The sequence below is a fragment of the Micrasema longulum genome, unplaced genomic scaffold (genome assembly GCF_059751315.1).
Source record: "Micrasema longulum isolate JH-2025_06_02 unplaced genomic scaffold, ASM5975131v1 h1tg000111l, whole genome shotgun sequence".
In the NCBI taxonomy this organism is placed as follows: domain Eukaryota; kingdom Metazoa; phylum Arthropoda; class Insecta; order Trichoptera; family Brachycentridae; genus Micrasema; species Micrasema longulum.
Genome location: NW_028277317.1, coordinates 190,859 through 210,022, shown reverse-complemented (window position 1 = coordinate 210,022; position 19,164 = coordinate 190,859). Strand labels below are relative to the sequence as shown.

Below are 19,164 nucleotides of genomic sequence, written 5' to 3'. Positions count from 1 at the left end.
CAATAAAGAATCACTTCCAAAGTACTTGCTTTGTCAAATTTGAATACACAGCTACTTAGTAAATTGAATGAGTTATAAATTTTATGAAAATATTCCAACGTTGAAAAATATATCATTAATTGGTTGATTTTATCTTTATATATATAATTCCTCAGTACGTGTAATGTCACCGTACTCCCCTAAAAGGCTTAACCGATTTACGTGCGGTTTTCAGAGAAATATGGATCTTGGCGCTGTGAGTGTTCGTAGATATTAAAATCTTCAATCGAATGTGTAAAAAAAGGGTTAGGAGCATAAATGTTTTATTCATCGATCTACCAGGGTTGCATTCGAGGAGAATGCATTTCCAAAAAAATGGAAAGATGTTGTTTTTTTGTGGAAAAAAAAATATTTTTGAATGTTTACAAACAGCATTTGTTTTTTGTAGATCTCAATCAGATTCTTTCCTGGAATTCCTTTTAATTTCTACCCATTTATTTATTTTTATTGGATTTTTGGTAACACTAAAATAATATTAAATTCAATACATTTTTAAAAATCGTATTCCTAAATAAGTTCACCACTTTGTTGGTGAGACGCCCGGAGTTTGACGTTTACAAAAAGGATGCCATATTTCAAAAATTTATATTTTTTGTTTTGGAATTCAACCATAAATAAGTACCTACTTTAATTCAATATTTTTTGAATATCAACAATTTTTAGTCTTGGAATTTAATCACAATCAAGTACCTAGATGAAAAGTATTTTTCCAAGACGATAGCAGGCAAGCCAACGTTCGGGCAGAACAACGTCTGTCGGGTCCGCTAGTACTACTATATAACAAAGAACAAAAATTATTGTTTATTATATACATATTTATTAATTTTTTTCCGTTATAAACAATGGCTTGTAATACAAATAATGTGACCTCACTGGGGTTACCCGTGCTGACAAAGACAAATACAACTTAAACAAATACAAACTAATACCACTTTCAGACAAAGGGATTTTGAGTATTATTTCGATTAAATCTATAACCTACTTCCACTGCCCATTAAAACAATTAGTAACGAGAAAATGCTCAAAAAGGCTATAAAAAATGGATAGTGGAGCTGGGTAGAAGTAAAATAGATTGTCTCATTCGCCCAAACCAATATTGGATCAACTGCTCCATAAATGTATAGTTTATGTTAAGTTTTTGTTCTTTTATTGTGCGTTTTATAATCTAAATAACATAGGGATACATAAATTAGTTATAAACATAAATACGTAGAGTTTAAAACTGTCTGAACATTTTGTTAAATATCTCTGTATATTAAGTCTTTTCTGTATATTCTCACATGTAAAAATATTAAAAAGAGTATATTGTTATGTATATTTAACGTGTTTTGTTCTGTGATTCTAAAATGTTTTTATTAATTACTAGCTTTTACCGGCGACTTTCCTCATGCAATATTAGGTAAAAATTAGTTAAGTAATTAAATATTTTTTTCGTTTAGCAATAAGAACTTTCTCGATGGAATGGTATATTTTTCGGGAAAGAAAGTGTCTTGTATAGATTGCCGGTCTTCAAACTATTGTTATGAAAAAAAAATACCACGATCCGTCAATTTATTATTGATTTATTTAACACTTTATACACATATACAATATATATACATAAAAGGGCGGGCATATTGCCTTAAAGAAATTTCTTCCTACCCACTCAAACCGTTTAGTTTGAGAAAATTACAAGTACATGGACATATTCTAGATAATTATGCAGAATCTTATAATTTTATACTAAAATTTAAAAAAAAAATAGATAAAAATTTACACTATACTATGGGGAGAGGAGAGAAGAGGTAATGGGAAGGAAAGAAGAAGGGGAAAGGAACAACTCAAACATTTAGATAGTGATATTTCATTCTTGATTTAAATGTAAATAAAAAAGGAGCGTTTCTGACATTAATGGTTAGATTATTTCATAATCGAGCAGCTACAACTTTGAAAGAAGAGGGAAGAAAATTAGAGCGGTGAAAGGATATTAAAAGTGTTCTCTCGTTACTAGAACGAAGAGATAGTCCATGTTGTAATAGAGGTTGGAAGAGCTCTCTCAGATAAACAGGCGAAGTGGGATTATTTAAAATATTGTGAAGAAGTGATAGAATGTGAATGTTTCTTCTATGCCTGATACTGAGCCAGTGTAGTTGCGTGCGATATTCGGTTGTGTGGTGAAATTTGCGAAGGTTAAAGATATACATTTGAAGCATTTGAAATGTGAAAATGGTTAAGAATATCTTGGACCGATATGATAACCAACAATGAAGTATTACGTAGAGCCAATACTAATAGAGAACTATTCACCACTGTTAAGCTCCGTAAGATTTCATATTTTGTCCATGTGTTGAGAGGTGATAAATATGCCATACTTCAGCTTGTCATGAAGGGGAAGATCGAGGGACGTAGAGGGGTTGGAAGAAAACAGCTTTCCTGGCTTCGAGACATCCGATCATGGACCATGATTAGAACTGTGGAGGAGCTGTTTCGCACTGCTCAGGATAGGGAAGCTTTCTCCCAAGTGATTGTCAACGTCGGGAGGACCCGACATGACACGTGAAGAAGAAGAAGAAAGATATAAAGCATACAAACATTTTGTAATCGTTCAAACTTATCAAGTTCAACCCATTTTTTTTTGTAAAATGTATATTTACGTGGCTGAAAAAAAAAAAATTAAAAAATAAAAAAAATCTTTCTTGTGTTAGACAAACGTCTCGGCGATTAGGCCACGATTCAGAAATCAAATATTATTTTTGATATTTGATTATGAAAAGCATAGTCACCCTGTTTTGATAACGCGCATAGAAGTTTCTAAACAATTTCAGTTATTTACAATTGCATTTTAGTAGTAACACCCCACGTTGGCATGCCTCGGACAACGGGAATTAAATTACTTTTCTAACTGCGTAATGTCTTTATTCAGACTTCCATAGAACATTTCGCAAAATTTATTTTGTGAAAATAAGGAAGAATGTTTATATTATAAATATTTTACCAACCGTTTGTTCCCTGGCGGTACAGTTTTGTCCTGGTGTAAAATAACTCATTTATTTTATTATATTATATATTTAAACTCAAATATATCAAAAATTTGTCAGTGTGTAATTATTTATTTTATTTTATTATTTTTCACGCCCATAAGGCTTTAACATACATGGAAGTTATATAAACATGAGCATTTAAACAACATAAAATTTTAAAATTCAATTTAAAGTTAAAATAAAAGATAAAACAGTGTTGAGAAGTAAACTTGGTATAAAATAAAGAAAATGAGTATATAAACATATTATTCAACAGTATATATTGAGAACGGTAGTGGTTACACACATAAATAGAGACATTTACCCAAGCGTCAACCACAACCATAATACAAGATACTCTTATAGGGATCTGATACTAAGTGAAGGGGTCAACACTGTTCTGGCATCGAGACAACACTATTACGTAGGCAAAAACGTCCATAACCTTTTGCCAGAATCGTGGAAAGACGGGAGTGTTGTCAAGTTGCGGAAGGTGTTGACCTCGCTCTTTCGTGACATTGGTCGTAGGGAGTCAGAAAAGTTGATGCATGCCACGGATTGGAGATTCTTACTGGATGTCGAAAATAAAATATAAAAATAAGGAATAATTAAAAAAAATATATTTATAGATGACAACCATGAAATTTCGCATTATAAATAAATTGTCTATGTTTTTATGAATGTATTTATGAGTGTACGCGCCGTACGGTGTATGTACGTGTGTGTATGTACATGTGTATATATGTGTATATATATGTGTGTATATATGTGTATGTCTGTATGTATATGAATCAAAATGTGTATCCGAATAAGTTTTTATTTTGTTTGTCTGTGCTCTATATTAATTTGTTAACTATTATAATATATTAAAATGTAATTGCCTAGCTTGGAACGAGGTATGTACCCTTGTTAGCTGGGCAAAGTGAACATGGAATTGTATTTTGATAAAGAGTGTGAATAAATAAACAAATAAACAGCACAAATTTTAAAATATACAATATAAGGAAATAAACAGTGTTTAGAAGTGTAGTTGTTTTTTTTTCAAAAAAAAGAAGGTATTGAAGCTTTATAAAAAAAAATAGATAAACAAATAAAATACAAACATATTAAATAAATACAATTTAAAGCAGCTAGGTACATAGTATTACAACACTCTTTCCTCTATCGTTCTTGCTCTAACTATTATGCTTTTTTTTCATCTGTAGATATATTTTACATACCCCTTAATTAATTTAGAAAAAAATTAAGATGTGTTGATTATACAGCGTCCTTGAGGTGGCTTTTTACAAAAAACAGCACTATATAAATTTTCCTAAAAATATACGAAATGTTGTTTAATGTACATTTAACACATTATAAAGCATTATTTTACATTTATTTTATTTTATTTTTTTAAAAGAAATCTTTGGGTTCTTATGATTTATCCAAATATTTCAATTTTGGTAGCTATTTTTAACGAGTTGTAAATAACTCACTATTAGAAAATGGAAATCAAGTTGCGGTAGAGTGGGGTGCGATCCTCGGATCTTTGATCCATGAGTCCACGACACTAGCCACGGGACCATAACCCGATTTTTTAAGCATTGGACAGTAAACTTACCTTTAATGAACATATTGATACTATGATTAACAAGTCCCTAAAACTCTTGGGTTTTGTTAGCGGGACATCTAGTGACTTTACTAATATATTCACGGTTAAAACACTAACAATATTTTGAGTTTGTCCAAATTTTTGTAGACATGGACTGGATTCAACTCCCTGGGGAGATGTTTATATTAACATATTGCAACAGATATAAAGAACATTTTAGAGATGGTAATATAGAAGTCTAGGCATCTACAGGGCTTATAACCTGTCCATGGCTAGTTTAAGTGGCCACTTTACACACTGTGTAACATTCACCATTCTGCCTATATTTGAAGATCTATATTCCTTCAATTCTTTCATTTGTTGATGTTTGATTCTTTCACCTGTAGATGCCTAGACTTCTATATTACCTTCTCTGAAATGTTCTTTATGTCTGTTGCAATATGTTAAGTTAAAACACTATATTGCTCACTTGTTCGTCCTCTTCTAGATTATGCATCCGTGATCTGGTCTCCCTTCTATGTGGGCCGGATAAATCATATCGAATCGGTGCAACATCGTTTGCTAAGAAAAGTAGCATGGATGATTGGCCTCGAGAGGGGAGACTACACTTACGGAGAAATGGAGTCAATGTTCAAAATCTCAAGTCTACAAAAACGTAGAAATAACATTGACTCCATATTTATGTTTAATTTGCTGAATGGTTTAATTGATGTACCGTCGTTACTGGAACAAGTGGCATTCAATGTTCCGATCCGCCGGTTGCGAAATAATAATGTGCTGTTCCTCGATCAACACGGCACAGAGTATGGCTCGCATGGACCAATGTCCCGATTGTGTCGTATTGTAAACTCGAGACAAGATCTGAACTTTTTCGGTGGGTCTATCTTAGTGATTTAAAAAATTACTAAGATAGACCGGATCTTGTTGTCTTGAGGTGGTAATGGTGAGGCGGCCTCCGTGGTGTAGTTTTTTTTAAATTTTTTTTATTATTTATTTATTTAGTTCTATGTATTACATAGTCTAATATATATTTACAACACAATATTTACATCTATACTTATTCTAACATTATTTATCACTATTATACACTTAGTATCCTAATTTATAATATTAACTGTTTCATATGTACATTTTCATTAATTATATTCACTATTTACACTATTTACTACCTAATATTTTTCACATATATACTTTTTACATTTAATTTTAAATATATTTACATTAATTTAATTTTTTATGCTTTCTGGCATTTCTTCAAATAGTTTTATTCCCTTGTACATAAGGCAGTTCTGGGACATTGCTTTTGATTTCTTTTCCAGTCTTATATTCTTAGATCCTCTTGTTGCATAGTTTCTATGAAAGAACTCATTATTTTTTAGTTTATTTTGAAAATATCTCGGAACTATTCCTTTAATAATTTTGTTTATTTCATTGGCAACATTGAATTTGATTCTTTGATCAATTGTCATGATATCTAGAAGTTGAATCATTTTCTTAACATTTGTTCGTCTCCCACATCTTAATATTATCCTCATCGCTTTGTTTTGTATTATTTGGAGTCTTTTTAGATCTCCTTCATTACTTAAGTATAAAAAAATGGAGCAATAATCAATGTGGGAATAATCAAGTGGTCAAGACGCTTGACTCACGCACGGAAGGTTCCGGGTTCGATTCCCGGTGAGAACACAAAAATTAAAATGTGATTTTTCTCAAGCCTGGGTGCTCTGTGATGTAATTCACCACTGTAATTAGGCCTCCTGGCCTGTTGTGGTGCAAAAAAAAAATGTAAAATGTAAAAAAAAAAATGTAATTTTTTTTTTGTTCTAGCTTTAATTTTATTTTGTTGTATTTTATTTGATTAGTGCCTGTATTTATTATAAGAAATTGTATTTACCGTCGTTAGAATGGACTGCATAAGTCCGTCAAATAAATAAATAAATTGCGAGAATTTTTCACATCATGTTTTATAAAACGTCTACCTACTGACCGATGATTACATGATTTAAATAGAAGTCACCATTGCGACTTCCTGATACGGAGAGATTGAACGTGAACTTCTTATAAGACTCTTCCTCTTCAGAGAAATCTCATGTTACGTATAAATACTTTTCATTCCGATACAAATATGTGCATTTCTATGCAAACTGCATTGGTTTGTCACATACAACTTATATTCTTTGCTTTTTCAACACGCCATCTTTCAATGCTAATATTTTAAACTTGTGTAATGTAATCAAATAAATTGACTCGGAAAAAAAACAGCCTGACTTTGCGTATTATAATATTTTGTTGCCAACTCTACCGATTTTAGAGCAATATACCGATCTATTGATTTCGATGGAAATTCTACCAATTTTGAATTTTTTTAAACAATAATTCGTTTATTTAATTTACTCATTCTACTCATCCTACTCATCTTACTCATCCTACTCATCCTATTCATCCTACTCATCCTATTCATCCTATTCATCCTATTCATCCTATTCATCCTATTCATCCTATTCATCCTATTCATCCTATTCATCCTATTCATCCTATTCATCCTATTCATCCTATTCGTCCTATTCGTCCTATTCGTCCTATTCGTCCTATTCGTCCTATTCATCCTATTCATCCTATTCATCCTATTCATCCTATTCATTCTATTCATTCTATTCATTCTATTCATTCTATTAATTCTATTCATTCTATTCATTCTATTCATTCTATTCATTCTATTCATACTATTCATTCTATTCGTTCTAATCGTTCTATTCGTTCTATTCGTTCTATTCGTTCTATTCGTTCTATTCGTTTTATTCGTTTTATTTGTTTTATTTGTTTTATTTGTTTTATTTGTTTTATTTGTCAAATTTGTTTTATTTATTTATGCTTTATAAAGTTAGTTCAAAACATCTTAAGAACTAATATAATCTTTTAATAACATTACAATTTTTTTATCAAAATTTCTCAATAACATTTTTTTTAAAAATTAATTAAAAATATTTCTATTTTTTCTATTTCCTTTATTTCTTCAGGTAACTCATTGTACAGCTTCAACCCCTTGTACAATGAGTTTTGAGATTCTGTTTTTTTCCTCATCTTATCTTTTTTTTACCCCTTGTTTCATGTGAATGACATTGTTGGTTAAATTTTATTATTGTTTTTATTTTATTCATTCCCTTAATTATTTTATGTATAAAAACTGCTACATAATATTATTTCCCTGCTTTACTGTGAGCAAGCCAATTCCTTTGTGCATTCTTTCTACATTAGAATAGAGAATTCTTTTGAGAATAATTCTCATCGCCTTATTTTGAAGAATTTGTATATTTTTAATTTCTCCTTCATTACATAAAAAAAATTATGGGAGAACAGTAATTTATTTGTTGACATATTATTGTTGTATATTATATTATATTATAATGCTACTACATAAAGATGTATACCGCCAGGGACACAATATTTCAATACCATTGATGTTTGTCAGCACGCGTCGCACTCCGAGTATAAACACAAGTTGGTACATGATTACAACACCAGGTTTACTAGTATGGAAGGGCTAGCTGTTCCTAGATATTGCAATAAATATGGCAAAAGGACACTGCAATACAGTATACATAAAATATTTAACATGTTACCAAACAATATTAAAAATACTGAGTTAAATACAGGAGTGAGACGTTTGCTCAAATTATGATTATCGAAAAAAGTTATTTTTTTGGTGATTATTTTTAATTTTTGGTAATAAAATATGTTATATTTATTTATTTATACACGGCATTTCTGCCATTTACATAAATGTGGTATAAAGAGTGCTTAAAAATAAAAATATTTTAAAAAATCGAGTATGAAATGTTAATATACTCGTACTGTACACGTTAGTAATTACTTGAAATATATATATATATTTTTAAGAAATTATACAATAGCAAAGTACATTAATCAATCAAATTATAACTATTCCAACCCAATCTTCTGAAGATGATTTGCTCTTTTTGATAAAAATATGTTGGTCACTTTATTTTTTAAGTTAGGCAGAGATAAACTAAATATATCAAAATGTGATGCATATTCATTCCCGGTATTTTGTAATCTAACAATGGATGAGTTAATTGAGCTACCGTTCGAGAATTTGGACAATAAAATATTGTAGATGTTCTGCTTAACCTAGGTGGTACATAGAAAGAAATTAATTTCAGTAGATTAGGGGTATCAAAAATTGGTTTCATTTAATAATCAAATATTTTGATAATATGACCATATTTGAGAATTATAATCTAGTTGGCTTCTAACTAGAGATGTGTAAAGATATTTTAATGTTTTTTTTTTATTTATATCCCTACAGAGATGAGGTAGAATTTTTTCAAATTCAAGATTCAGGATTATGGATATTCGAGCGTTTACAGGGTTTATGACCTGTCATTGGCTGGGTTAAGTGGCCACTTTATGTAGGTACTACAACATTCCCCATTACGCTTATTTAGCGATATATACCTACTCCCGTCTTGGGAGAAAATCCAGATTTGTGTGCAGGTACACGAACCAAAAAAGTATTTTAATGTGTTTATATTATTAAACTGTAATGTTTTTCAAGTCAAATTTCTATTGACGTAGGTTGAGTTTGAATAATCAAGCAATTTATAAGAACCTGCTGATGTATGTATACAACTTAGCAGGACTTCAATTTTTATTTTATTTATTTATAAATCATATAACACAAAGTTGAATGAATGAATTAATGTTGATAAATCGAAAGTGATGGTCTTTGAAAGGGATGAAAATATAACTAAATGTGAGATCAGTGTGAACGGAGGTATTCTGAATCAGTGATGAACGTCTGAAACGTGTATATCGATAACTGCATTGGTGATTTAAATGTCAATTGTCTTTTGTATGCTGACGATGCTGTACTTCTTGCTAACAACAAAGAGGAACTGCAATTCTTGGTAACAAAGGTCTACGATGTATGCAAAAGAAGCGATTTGCTGATGAATGTCGATAAATCGAATGTGATGGTTTTTGAAAGAAATGAAAGTATGACTAAATGTGAAATCACTCTGAATGGAGTTATACTAAAACAAGTAGAAGAATTTTTGTACCTGGGAAGTATGTTTACTAGGGATGGAAAGACCGAGAAAGATATTGAAAGGAGGGTGAGTGCCGGGAACAGGGTGAACGGTGGACTAAAATCTACTTTGGCAAACAAATGTTTATTTCAGGAGGCTAAACTAGCAGTTCACAACAGAGTTCTAGTGCCAACTCTAATGGATGGGAGCGAAGTATGAAATTGGAAAAATGATGATGAAAGTAGGTTGAACGCTGTCGAAATGCGATCCTTCAGGCGAATGTGTGGTAAAACGATGTATGATAGGTGCACAAATGTCGAGATCCGTCAAGTGTGGAAGGCTGAGACATGCATTATCGACAGAATCAAGAAAGGGGTGCTGCGTCGGTTTAGACATGTAGAGCGAATGGACAGCGAAAGAACGACTAAACGGAACTACGATGCGAATGTTGATGGATGCAGAAAACGAGGACGACCGAGAAAGACATGGCACGATCAAGTCCATCAAATACTTGAAGATGGACATGTCAAAAGTAGGAATAATCGGCGTGCGTGCATGCATGAGAAGATGTATGAATGTAGAGAAAGCGAGATCTGTACGCCAAGATAGAGTGATATGGCGTTTTTTCCTCTCTGCCTATCCCTACGGGGAAACAGCGTGATGGTTTGTTTGTTTTTTTTGTTGTTTTTAACACAAAGTATTTTACAAGTATAATACGTTGAATTACATTCCCAGGAGTTACAACAACTCAATTCGGGACATAAATAATATTAGCATTTAGAAAATAACACATATTTAGAACAACAAAGAAACAAAGCAAGTTTAGCACCTTTATAACTAAATATGACCGGCGTATTTTTGATTTTTGATTTATTTGACTATAACAGGCCTAAATCATATGATATTTTTTTGTAACTTATGGAAAAGGTATGTCTCTATTTTTTAGTACGTCTGAAGTTCAGAATATTCTGTTTTTTGCTAGAGGCAGATGTAACATCAAGGAATTTTGTAGCACAGCCTTTTAGGAGTAAAAAGAAAAATCCCTTCACAGATATTGCCGGCGCAGCGACGTAATATAATGCACACATTTTGGTTCTGATTTGTTCAGCCTCGTATATGGCGCTTAACCTTCTGTCTTCCGCAATTATTTTAACCTGCTTTTCTTTCTTCTCCGCGGCCACCGTCCTGTCATTTTCCGCTGCGATTCCGTCCACTTGGCTGTTAATATAAGACTATTATGTAAATATTTGTAAAAAAATTGGCACGACAGCAGCCTTTCCCTCTCTCCCCGCCGCTTACCACGGTTTTTGAACTGTTTATGATTTTTGAGAGGAGCTTGAGGTGAATTTTGTGCAAAAGATGTAGCTGCCTCCTCAGTGTCTTGAAGGATCGGCGGTGTACCAGTCTTGGACACATGCTGCGGAAACCTCAGGGGTGATATTTCAAACGCTCGCGCTCTAGCGGCCATAGAAAAAGCTTTTATCGCGCGTATTTAGGTACAAAATACGTCAGATAAAAGTGTTTTCTACGGCCAAGAGAACGGTTCAGAATAGCCATCGATAAATTTTTTTAAGGATGCAGAATTGACATGAAGGAGGGAGAGTACCGGCTGCTAAAAGACTCGTTGATACAAATGAAAAATTCAGACTAATCAAATAAATAAAAAAAACAAATTTTACTAAACATGATTATCTCTATTTTATTTCACTATTTTATTATTAATACATGGTTTATCATTTCCCTTAAACTTATTTTTACATTTGCTATAAAAAATTTAATGGCAAAACTCGTTACAGTTACTTTTTCTGCGTAAATGTAAAATACTTCCTCAAATCTAATGTGTGTCCGTTTCCAATATACCTGGCCAAATTGAGAAGATTCGATTGCGTCGATTGGGTCCCAGTCTGTGAGTAAGGCGAAGGCGTAACGTCTTTTTGACTCAAAGAGCTGTACAAAACTGGGGCTAGGCTTGTGTACCGGACTGTTGATTTTTGTCTAGGCTCAATTTTGACCACTTCGGGTACGTCTAGATGGTCGTAATTATCCATACCAGGCGCTGGCGTGCTTGAAACAGACTGGTAACCGTTTTGCGGTGTTGAACTTACAAAACGAACAGGCGCCGGCGTTGTTGACACTAATCTTTTTGCGTGCGAGATGGAATTCTTCAAATGTTTTTGGTATTTGGGTGTGGTGCTTACAAATTTAACAGACTCCGCGTTGTAGAAGTGCGAGTATGTTCTGCTGGCTTCGTGCGGGTTTTGAGTTGTTGAACTGGGGGTATTTTGATGATTCCTTAAAGGCAAACTAGTCGGAGTAGGCTGTAGGTAAACGTAGGTTTTCGGCGTTACTGTGTAATCTGCATTGCTGTAGTGCTGTGAAGGAGTATATAAGTACCCTGGTCTGCTGGTTATCAAGACTTCATTTGCTTCATTTGTAACGTAGCTTTTATATGTTTGGTCGTGTTTTTGGCTTGGATTGTTATCATAGTAATACAGGTCTTGGTAGTCTGTTTCTTCTTGGCTTGGAACAACGATTCTTCCTAGCTTTGGTGCTCTAGTTTGCAAGTAGATACTGTTTGTTACGGGTTGGTAAATTGGTCTGTCTGGTTTTTGAGTTGTCACAGTCGCGTCTGAGTCTTCTTGGTATCTTACGTCTGCTTTATACCCCCCGTTATCTGCGGTGTAGGAGACTATTTGAGTTCTTCCGTCCGGTAGTTTTACTCTGTATTCTCCATTTGTTCCGGTTCCTGTGTTCCGTTGAGAGTGAGAAAAGTCATCTCCTGTGTGTCGGTCTTTTACAGAATATGAGAAAGCATAGTGTTTATTGATCTGCAATTCAAAACAACAAAAATAATTGTCACAATATAAAGGAATAAATTGTTGTACGTGTGATAAAAAAAAAACTTTTTAGTAATGTCAACAATATTTTGATTTTGTCCAAATTTTTGTAGACAAGGACTGGATTCAACTCCCTGGGGATCTGTTTATACAAACATATTACAACAGAGATAAAGAACATTTAAAAGAAAGAATTATGGAAGTCTAGGCATCTACAGGGCTTATGACCTGTCAATGGCTGGTTTAAGTGGCCACGTTACACACTGTGTAACATTCACCATTCTGCCCATATTTGAGCATCTTTATTCCTTCCATTCTTTCTTCTGTTGATGTTTGTACAGTTAAAGAGCTGAAACATTTATTTATGCGGGTGAGATTCGTGTAATTGAATTATTTCACCTACATACTAGGCAACGCCTGAAAATGTTATTTTTTCAATTTCATTAATTCTTCATGGACCAGGTGGACTTATCAACAATATTTTGAGTTTGTCCAAATTTTCGTAGACAAAGATTGGATTCAACTCCCGGGGGAGCTGTTGAAATTGACATATTTAATAAATTTAATTCTCTGTTGAAATAAATTTAAATATGAAAAACTCCCTAGGGAGGAAATCCAGCCAGTCTGTTAGCATTTGGACATAATCAAACATTGTTGAATTACTACCTGGTAAAAGAAGAAGCATAAAATTTGAAAAATTGTTTTCAGGAGTTGCCTAGTAGGTGATTTGGTTCAGCCGGATGGATCTCACCCGCGTGAAAAAGGTTTCAGCTCTTTTACTTCACAAAAGTCAACAGATGGAGGAGTTGAGAAAATGTGAATGTTCAAACATGGGCAGAATTGTGAATGTTACACAGTGTGTAAAGTTGCCACTTAAACCAGCCAATGACAGGTCATAAGCCCTGTAAATGCCTTGACTTCCATGTTCCCTACTCAAAAATGTTTTCCCTCTCTGTTGAAATAAATTTAAGTAAGGATAATATTTTTTATAATTATGAAAGAGAAAAGAAAATATTCTGTAAAATATTATAGGGTACTTTTTATTTTATAGTAATTAAAACAGGAAATAAAAAATATTTTTAAAAAAACATTTAAATATTCCTTATTTATTTATTTATTAAGGGTAACAATATATATCATAGAAAAAAAAATATCTTTAGTTTGAATCCAGGATAGTGCGTGATTTTTAAAAAAGGAAAATTTGGGAGCAACGAAATATTATCAGTAAATAAAAAACCCATTTTTTTCTGAACACACCTAGTATGTAAAAAAAAATGTACTAAAGTATAAACAAAAAATTGAGAATAAATAAATACAATGGGCGCATTATTAAAAGATCTAGAATTTTGAAGTACAACTCCTATCATCTTGGTGGATTCATTTTTAACACTATTAATGTGCATTAGGTGTCTAATATTTATTTGTACCGTGTCGCAGTCGTAAAAAAATGTTACTTACACCAACACCGTCATCGTTGTAATACTCGTCGTCTGCTCCTTGGTTCTCTACTGTATTCGTTTCGTGTTGGGATTGCCACAATGCGTTCTTTCTCTTCCCCTCACCATGAAGATCCTTATTCCTGGGGAACTTTCCAAGGGCTGTGAAGATTGGAGGTCGAACTGATTGTTCCTAAAAATGAGAATCGTATTTAGCCTTCAAAAAGAACTGGGAGTGCGGTTAGGAGTAGCAGGCTCCACATTCAACAGTATGAAGGCTCTCTGGAGATCGGATATTGGATATTCTTCTTTACGGGTGCAAATCGTGGCACCTCAGAAGGGCCCAAAACAGCAATATTCTGAGTTTTGAAAATAGGTTTCTCAAAAGAATCTTGCGTGTGCTTGTTTGACTTTGTGAGGAATGACGTAATAAGAGAACGGATGCAACAAACTCCGGTGAGAACTGTCGTCGAGCGGAGGCGATACGGTTGGCTTGGCCATGTGCTGCGGATGCCTCCTGAGAGCCTTTACCACGCTTGCTTACTTTACAAGGCATCAGGTTCTCGACGTCCTGCACGTCCACTGCTGACAGTTCGACGGCATTTTTTGTCAGAACTTTTTTAGGAGAACCTGACTTGGGAGAACGCACAGGAGCTGGCAGCCAACAGAGATAGGCCTACTTAGAAAAGAGACCAGATCACGAATACATATTCTAAAAGAGGACGAACAAGTAAGCAATATAGTGTTTTTGATTTATTTCAACAGAGAGGGAAAACATTTTTGAGAAGGGAATATGTAAGTCTAGGCATTTACAGGGCTTATGACCTGTCATTGGCTGGTTAAGGTGGCCACTTTACACACCGTAACATTCACCATTCTGCCCATGTTTCAACATCTACATTTGCTGTGGTGAATGTTACACAGTGTGTTAAGTGGCCACTTAAACCAGCCAATGACAGGTCATAAGCCCTGTAAATGCCTAGACTACCATATTTCTTTCTCAAAAATGTTTTCCCTCGCTGTTAAATTTAATTGAAATAGTGTTTTGTATTAGTAAAGTCACTAGATGTCCCGCTAACAAAACCCAAGAGTTTTAGTGACTTGGTTATCATAGTATCAATATGTTTATTTAAGGTTAACAGTTTATTCATCAGTAATATTGCCTCTGATGGAATAAGGCGAAATTATTGCTGAGGAAAAAACAAAAAAAAAAACACAAATCCCTTGTATTTTTTTATTCAACAGTGTGTTTACTATCTATGCGACATCCCATCGGTGATAGGTAATAAAGAACTCACACGAGAGGTAGTATCATACATGATAAATATAGCGCAGGAAATTGGTAAAATAAACCAAAGTAGGGAACAAAATGCCGAACACTCCTCTAGTGGAACGGCAGGCCCGTTGACTGCTGCCAACAGGCTGGCTTCTCCTGAAGAGTTTTAAGTGGTTTCCTCTCCACTTGAGCAAATGCTGAGAAGTTCCTGATTAGCCCACATTAATATATCCCTCCTGATCCCAATAGTTTAGATAATTTTTAAGATATTTAATAGCAGAAAAATCCACTTTTTGAAATAAAAACCTTGTATATTATAAGCAAGGTAAATAATAAAGCAACTCCCATATAAAAAAATATAAAAAAAAAGTGTGTTTACTTACTTCTATAACATCATATGTTGGTCGTTGAGTTGTGCTGATATACTGGGCTCTTTTCAAGGCATCAGCGTAGGAGTGCCGGCTTGGAACAGATTCATTTCTTGGGTAACTCTGGTAGTTTGTTCCATCAAGATATTCTTTGCCTGTTGAAGCGTATCCAGAAGCTCTGGCTTCGTCGTACGGTTCAAAAAGATTGTATCCATTCTGCACCACGTAAACAGGATTTTGGTATGACTGCGAATCTTGGTTTGGCTGAGCGACATACGGCTGATTTTGGTACAATTTGTCCTGGAGATACTCGTAGCTCTGTCCAGGTTTCAAGGCATTTTGGTATTCTTTCGAGGATATTTCCTGGAGGTTTTGGTCTATCGTTGCTGGGCTCGGTGTGAGGTTTATCGGCTTCTGATTGGCTCTCGCGATCTGTTCTGCCAAAGGTCTGGAAGTGACTATCAAAGGCCTGTTGGTAGGAGCCGGGGCGTCGTTTGGAAACAAAACTGGACCATTCCTAGAATGAAAAATAGCTTTGTAACTAACATACAAATAAGGACAATCTGTTTTTAACCACATTTTTATATCAACAATGTTTGAGTATGTCCAAATGCTTGCATACTGGCTGGATTACCTCCCTAGGGAGTTATTCATATTTAAATTTATTGCAACAGCGAGAGAAAACATTATTGAGAAGGGAATATGGAAGCCTAGGCATTTACAGGGCTTATGACCTGTCCAGTCTGCAATCATTTGGACATACTCAAACATTGTTGAATAAAATTGAAAAATTGTTTTCAGGCGTTGCCTAGTAAATGATTTGGTTCAACCGGATGAATTTCACCCGCATGATAAAGGTTTTAGCTTCTTGACTTCACAAAAGTCAACAGATGGAAGAGTTAAGGAAACGTGGATGTTTAAACATAGGCAGAATGGTGAATGTTACACAAGGTGTAAAGTGGCTACTAAAGCCAGGTCATAAGCCCTGTAAATACCTAGACTTCCATATTCCCTTCTCAATAATGTTTTCTCTCTCTGTTGCAATCAATTTAAACATTTTTATGTAATTATTAAACGACCGGTTTGGAAGTAACACGTGCTCCTTTATCGAGGTATAATTGAGAATTAACTAAGAATCCTGTTTTATAATTTTAACAGTGTCTTAAGTCTGAAACATAAATATAGAGACTAGGGCTTCTAATCCCGCAGCCGATTTGCGATCTCGGTATTTGCAGGATCAAGGATGTTCAATGCCGCGGAATCCCGCTTGTTTTAGTGCAAAGCTTTAATAACTCATATTTAATATGACTTATAAAAGCTTTGTTGTCTGAACACTAAATTTTAGGGTCCAGACACTGTAACATGTATTTAGTTAATTAGAGGTATAGGAACTAGTGAAGCTGTAATGTGGTCAAAGATATATTTATGGCAGATGACAACTAAAATAAAAGTCTATGATTAATCAAATAAAAAAAATTTTTTCATTACTTTTTTACAAAACAGAAAGCTAATTCAAGTCTTATTAATCTAAGACAAATATTTATTGTTTACTTAAATTTTTATTACCTGTATCTTTTTTATTTATTTATTTATTATCATATTATATTACATACACAAAATTATAATTTATTCAAAGTTGCTTTGACTGTTTATTTTATTTGACACTTACATAATTATGGCATATTGCCTTAAGGCAATTTCTTCCTACCTACCCAAACCGTTCGGTTTGAGAAAATTATAAATACATGGACATATTGAATCTTACGATTTTATACAAAAATTAAAAACGAAGATTAATTAAAGAATTAAAAATTAACATTATACTATGAAGAGAGGAGAGGGGATGGGAAGGAAAGAAGAAGGATAAAGGAACAATTTAAATATTTAGATAGTGACATTTCAATCTTGACTTAAATGTAAATCAAGAAGGGGCGTCTCTAACATTAGTGGGTAGATTATTCCACAATCGAGCGGCTAGTACTGTGAAAGAGGAGGCAAGAAAATTAGAGCGATGATAGGGTATTAAAAGGTTTCTCTCGTTACTAGAACGAAGAGATAGTCCGTGATGTGAAAGAGGTTGGATAAGCTCTCTCAGATAAACAGGCGAAGTGGGTTTATTTAAAATATTGTAAAGAAGTGATAGAATGTGAATGTTTCTTCTATGCCAGATACTGAGCCAGTGTAGTTGCGTGCGATACTCGGTTATGTGGTCAAATTTGCGAAAATCAAAGATATAACGAATACAAATATTCTAACTATAGTAGGGCCAATTTAATAGGTCACATTTGACATTATCGGTTTTAGCTTCATAGTGAGGTGACCTGCTTAAAAACATCGATTAAAGTGAATGAATCGACTCGGACTTCGAACATAATATATGTGAAGTGAATTAAGTTACTATGAAAAAGCACTTATAGGTACTGTAGTTTTATTTTTAAAATCATAAGTCGAATCCCTGTCCCAGCATTATTTTCTATCGTAAATTAAATGAACAAAATAAGATAAGTACATAATTTAACAAAATTTTCAACATTCGATTTTTCTGGGTAACAACCCTAGTATTTAAAAAGAAAAAGGGTTCACTGATGCAACATTATAACGACGTTTAGAACAGAATTCTTCTCTTGAATGTTCTTCATCTCTGTTGTAAAATGTTAATATAAACGGCTCCCCAGGGAGTTAAATCCAGTCCTTGTCTACAAAAATTTGGACAAACTCAACATATTGTTCGTTTTATATTTTAAGTTCAAAGTTCATTAATTCAATTACTCTTATTAAATGACCCTTTACTTATCTACTCTGTTGTGTCAATCAATGTTCCGCGTGCACAACTGAATTTTAAAGAAATTAACCGATTGCTTTTTTTAAACTTACATTTGTGTTATGATTTTTTTTCCCCATTCAGCAACATTACACTGCGACCTCACGAATGCGCGCGGTGAAAGTAGGGCATAGTGGGGGAATTATTGGACACAGTCTGATGTATTCAAATATGATTCTACGTTTCTTCTGGACTATTCTTAATTCTATGGATTTAAATATGGAAATCTTTTTTAAGATGAAATTCAAAAATGCGAAAAAATTTTTTCGTTTTAGTTTTAATTTTATGCTTTGACGACGGTTGATAATCGTGTTCTGAAACCGGTTGGCAAATAAAATGTATTTAAAAGTTTACATTTATTTATAACTAGCGGACCCGACAAATGTTGTTCTGCCCGAACGTTGGCAAAATACTTTTCATTGTTAAAGCTAGGGTTTCCTAGGACAGCGGTGCCCGTATCTTAACGGCCGTAGTGAACGGTGATGCGGTGGGCAGCCGTCGTAGCGGTGAATAGAGAGTGGTTTTATTTTTTAACGGTGTTTTCAACACCATTTTTAAAGGAAACCACTCTCTATTCACCGTTACGACGGCTGTCAACCGCATCACTGTTCACTACGGCCGTTAAAATACGGGCACCGCTGTCCTAGGAAACCCTAGCTTTAGTAGGTACCTAGGTACTTGTTTGTGATTGAATTTCAAAACTAAAAAAAGTTTATATTAAATTCACGTAGGTACCTAGGTACTTGTTT

General features: G+C 33.7%; 1 protein-coding gene across 1 annotated transcript in view; it reads right to left on the bottom strand.

Annotated features, from left to right (window-relative positions):
* Nucleotides 1-11,350: 11,350 nt before the first annotated feature.
* LOC148284550 (uncharacterized) overlaps nucleotides 11,351-19,164 on the bottom strand; it is a 30,302-nt gene continuing 22,488 nt past the window's right edge. Inside the window, exons 3-5 of the mRNA XM_088238449.1 lie at nucleotides 15,610-16,111; nucleotides 13,973-14,143; nucleotides 11,351-12,505 (exon numbers count right to left, since the gene is read on the bottom strand). Of these exons, the coding sequence (XP_088094575.1) occupies nucleotides 11,474-12,505; nucleotides 13,973-14,143; nucleotides 15,610-16,111 (1,705 nt within the window). The 3' untranslated portion in view covers nucleotides 11,351-11,473. The remainder of the gene's footprint in view (nucleotides 12,506-13,972; nucleotides 14,144-15,609; nucleotides 16,112-19,164) is intronic.